The 5,130-nt window shown below is 31.0% G+C and overlaps 1 protein-coding gene and 1 pseudogene across 1 annotated transcript; one reads left to right on the forward strand and one right to left on the reverse strand.

Annotated features, from left to right (window-relative positions):
* Positions 1-2,184: 2,184 nt before the first annotated feature.
* LOC149373818 (uncharacterized) lies at positions 2,185-2,607 on the forward strand. The gene is made up of 2 exons (XM_089595654.1): positions 2,185-2,329; positions 2,417-2,607. Exons 1-2 carry the CDS (start codon positions 2,185-2,187, stop codon positions 2,605-2,607), a joined length of 336 nt encoding a protein of 111 aa, XP_089451780.1.
* A 772-nt stretch (positions 2,608-3,379) lies between these two features.
* LOC106640932 (uncharacterized) lies at positions 3,380-4,004 on the reverse strand (annotated as a pseudogene).
* Between the last annotated feature and the right edge of the window lie 1,126 nt (positions 4,005-5,130).

Below are 5,130 nucleotides of genomic sequence, written 5' to 3' on the forward strand. Positions count from 1 at the left end.
GTTCTTGGAGGCGATCGGTAATTCTTGGTTAAGCCTGAGGGTCGAGAGGAATGCCCCTTTTGAAAAAAACCATATCGAAAAACCTTATAGTAAAATCATGTAAAAAAACCACTTAAAAACATGTGGTTTTACCACTCCGTTTTCATGTGGTTTCTTGTCTCAAATCACCATGTGATTTTTAAGTAAAACCATATGTTTCTTACAAGCTTTTTTTTATAAAAGAAATTATTTCTACTTAAATTTAACTATTTAAAAATCCTAATAACGTATCAACAATGAATATAAAAATAAGACAAAAGAAAAAAAAACCTCTAAGGTGAATTGAACTTTGGCTTACAGATTCTTAGCCAAGTATCTTATCCATTGGGCTAGAGTAGATTTGATTCTAGTTTTTAATTTTGTGTCCTTATAAGGTACAGAAGGCACTGTATTCTATTATTTGTATTTGTACATAACTAGTTATTTACATATAAACTACAGTAAAATCATGTGAATTTGTGTATGCAATAAATTAAACAGTGTTGTTATAATATGTTTTAAGATACTCGTTTCCGAGATAAAATGGCTACGGCAATTGAACCTTTAATTTAATTTGCTGATTATACATACCAAAATGATACACTTTTCAGTCATACATTATCCAATTATTATAATAATATTGAATAAATAACTAATCAAAATTGTAACTGATATTTTTTGCTATATATTTAAGAATAAAAAAACAGAATAATAATAAAAATAAGTCATTAAGCATCATAATTTTTTTTAATTACCGGAAAATAAATATCATAATATCATGATTGTTAATCAAAATCCTCGAAATTCATAGATATAAATAAAACATACGATTTTACTCTAAATAGTATATAAAAACAAGTTGTGTACTTAAGTATCTCATCTACATGACCAGAGGGGACTTGATGCTAGCTTCGAATTTCTCGTCTTTATAAGCTACAGACGGTATAGTGTTATGTTATTGGTCCTTGTACATACTTCTATTAATAATAAATTAATTTCAAGGATTTTCATTTGCAATATATATTTTTAGAATATTAATAATCAAGTGAAATTTTTTTATTTAAAACTAAATAGTAAAACACAATTATTATTTTGATTAGTTATTCATTAAATATCAATATAATTATTGGATAATCTATGACTGAAAAGTGTATCATTTTAGTATGTATAATCAACAAATTAAATTAAAGGTTCAATTGCCATAGCTATTTTATCTCGGAAACAAATATCTTTACACGCATTATTAATAACACTGTTTAATTTATTGCACACACAAATTCACACGATTTTACTGTAGTTTATATGTAAAGAACTAGTTATGTACAAATACAAATAATAGAATACGGTGTCTTCTGTACCTTATAAGGACACAAAATTGGAAACTACAATCAAATCTACTCTAACCCAATGGATAAGATACTTGGCTAAGAATCTGTAAGCCAAAGTTCAATCCACCTTGGAGGTTTTTTTTTTCTTTTGTTTTATTTTTATATTTATTGTGATACGTTATTAAGATTTTTAAGTAGTTAAATTTAAGTAGAAATAATTCCTTTTATTAATAAATAATAAAGAAAAGCTTGTAAGAACCGTATGGTTTTACTTAAAAACCACATGGTGATTTGAGACAAGAAACCACATGAAAACGGAGTGGTGAAACCACGTGTTTTTATGTGGTTTTTTGACATGGTTTTACAATGTGGTTTTTCGATGTGGTTTGTTTCACAAGAGTTGCTCTCACCAGGTACTTATGTAGGTATCGTGTGACTTTACAGCTTGGGTCTGATCCTCATATCCTCAATTTTCTCAATGCATGACACCTGGTGATACAGGCCTTAAAAATACTTACTTGATTGATCCAAATTAATTTCTGTCGAGTAAGTATGTCGTCTTCTCACATGCATTAAGAATCTGGCTTCATACAGTATTTGCGGAATTTAGAATATATTCACATACTGCGGGCACGTGTGCACAAAATTGCGGTGGTGAAGTTGCCGGCTCATTATCCGACAATAGGAGTGCAATTGAAATTCCGTTTTGTGTACGATTACTCATAGTACTGTAGTATTGTACTTACCTTATCACCAGTTGAAAGTTGTGTCTCATTTATATAATTATTAAAAACGGCATCCCAGCTATAATATGTCTAATTTCACTTCTCGATCTGTCATGCATGATATAATAATAAATGCATTTATGACCAATCCAGAACTGTACGACAAAGCAGAAGATAATTATTGCTTTACCATTGAAAAAATAAAAAAACTAAAAGAAATAGCTAGTTTTCTTCAAGAAGTTGGTATAACAGCCACAGGTATTAAAGATATATAAATATTATGTATTAAACACTGATTTTTACAAATTCTCAACACGATTTTTGTAGTAACTACATTTTGTTTAGTGAAAGAAATAACTGACAAGTGGTGCAAATTGGTGAACGAATTAAAAAAAAATTGCCAAAACGAAGACAAGGTACCCTCAGATTCCGGAGCCATAAGCACCAATTTTATTTATTATGAGGACATGTTATTTCTTAAGCCCATCGTTCAATACCGAGTACCTTTATCTACTTTAATACTACTACTGAAATAGGTGTAGGTGCAGCTAATAATTTAAATCAAGTTGCAAAAAAACGATGTGTCTCTGGCTCAGCACCTTTAAATGTGCCACCAATGGATGGTTTAGCCAAAAAAAAGAAAAAGACGATGGATGAGGAAGATTTAAAACTTCAGCAAATAAATCAAACGTTGGTAGCAACTTTAGATGCAGTACGATAAAAATTAGAAAGTGATGAAGCTTCACACTCAACGCCTAAGTCTACTGATACTGTTGCTGTCAGTAAAATGACAGACCCTGTAGATTCTGATTTGACTGTACAGAAGTACTTGTAGACGGGTTAAGTAAAATTCCAAATAGCTTGCAAGACGAATATCTATTGTACGTTTAAACTGAACTAGAGAAATTTGATAATAATTCCTAGTAAAGGATGTACCAGAGTTGTATGATCTCTATTTTTTTTTGCTTAACAGAAACTCGCCTTTCTTAAAGAAGAGTATTTTATAATTGTAATCCATAATTGACACACTCATTCTACATGTTTTTTTATTACTACTAGTTGTCAAACACTTGATGTGAATAGCATTATATGATAAGTAAATGACAAAATCAAAATAAAATTATTGCTAAACTTGATTTTCTTTTCATAAAATTCGTTATTTATTGAATCGATTTAATTAATATAGATTTTGCTAAATTTAAGATAACGTATTTAAATATATCAAGTGGCGTGAATATTGAATGTTCCTAATACAATTACTTGTTTATTTGAACTTTCAATAAAAATACATATTTTCATGTAAACATTTTATTTTTTAACAGCCACATGTTCCTCACGAAATTTTTTAATAGCTTTTAATATAAAGCACAACCTCAACCTTTGAGACTTTGGATCTTCAGATGCATTAATTTTTTCGTTGAGAATGAATGCAGCACCATTTACTGCACTTTTTTTGATATTTTGTACGTATAAGTCAGTTTCTCTCCACATTGCTTTTGATACTCGTTCACTTTTCATGTTCTCTTTTCGATTGTATGAATCGCTAGTTTTTTCATTGTTTACCCTATGGCCTATATAAGGTTTTAGAAAATGCAATCTAGTGTAAAGAACGTTCTCATAATAAGTTAATGTTTTCTGTTCCTAAAACTTCTGATCAGCTCAAACAAAAGTGTCTCGCATGTATTTCCATTTTCCCTTGATTTCATCAACTAAAAAAAATAAATAGTGTGTTACAGACAATTGATTCTCATTTCAAATAGAACATCTTATATTTACCTGACAAGTTTACATTTAGTTCTTCCAATAGGCTTGCTTTTGCTCTGAGTAAAACCTTTTGTTTCATTTCTGGGACATATTAATTATCATTATTATAGTTAAACATAAATGTATTAGTACTATACACTCGGGAAATCACTTTTTCAGCAGGAGTCATCTTTTTGTGTTATGTACAGAAGTTAGAAAATTAACTAAGTTCTCTACATTACCTTCAAAACTTTGAAGTAACTATTCTATAGTAATCTATAGATTGGCAAGAGTACATTACTATGATATTGACTAATATCGATTAGTGACGCGTCTCAGACGAACGCGTCTGAAACGCGAACGCGGACGAACGCGTCCACACGCTTTTATGTGGGAGTGGCCTGAATTCCGACTTCATAACCTTTGGCATCTGAGGCTCCGCTTCAGGAAAATCGTCATCTATTGTCCGGAGAGAAAGAAACATACAGGAATCGCAACTGCTGAGTAAAACTATTCGTTAAAAGTTTTGTCATCATCAGGTCAGTCACCGATAGAACCAATTATGGGTGAATTAATATCTAATTTTAATGAATCCCCTGCGATAAATATTAACTCAGAATCGTTATCAAAACATTTGCTTGATTGTTCTGAGCAGGGAATCATTTTTTCTGTTAAGCCTACAAATGATAGTATTAATGATACTTCTTTTAATAATATCACCCCTTATAACGATCAAGCTAGATCGGTTAATTATATCGTCGTTACAAGGGTCAGGAAACAAACCGAAAAGAGCATATACAAATAGCTGAATGAATTAAGCAATCTTATCCCTGAGTTTAATGGTCAGAATATACCAATTATTATTTATATTAAAAGAGTGCCGATCTCTTGAAAATTATGTGAATACCAGGGAAAAGGGATTTATTCAAACAAATAAGACCAAAATCACAGCTAGTGATCGTGATCAAATTATATACAGAAGTTTTTCAAGTATCGATCAATTCTTTACCAATTTTGAGGAGATCTTTTTGCCCCAGCATAGAAAGTTTAACGCAGCTTCTAGCAAAATTATCTCGCGTAGTTCCAGGAATGCAGGAGAGTGTATCAGAATACGGGCTAAGAGTAACCAAACTTTTACAATCCGAAATCAGTCTAATCGCTGAAGATTATCCCCCTAAAAGTATAAAAATGATGACACAAGAAGCCATTCGCGCAGCTATCGAACGATTCAAGTTAGATCTGCGTAGAGATATCTGCTTCCAAATGGCGAGCGACACGATCCTACCCTTGAGTCTGCGATAATTATTGCAAAAAAT

The sequence above is a fragment of the Copidosoma floridanum genome, unplaced genomic scaffold (genome assembly GCF_036245765.1).
Source record: "Copidosoma floridanum isolate Cflo_tuat_1 unplaced genomic scaffold, Cflo_Japanese_pri ptg000026l, whole genome shotgun sequence".
NCBI lineage: Eukaryota > Metazoa > Arthropoda > Insecta > Hymenoptera > Encyrtidae > Copidosoma > Copidosoma floridanum.

Excerpts from the sequence above, each read along its gene's own strand:
- LOC149373818 (XM_089595654.1), top strand. The coding sequence starts at position 2,185 with ATGCATGATATAATAATAAATGCATTTATGACCAATCCAGAACTGTAC. Across the intron at positions 2,330-2,416 it reads AGTTGGTATAACAGCCACAG|TGAAAGAAATAACTGACAAG; the intron begins GTATTAAAGATA and ends CATTTTGTTTAG.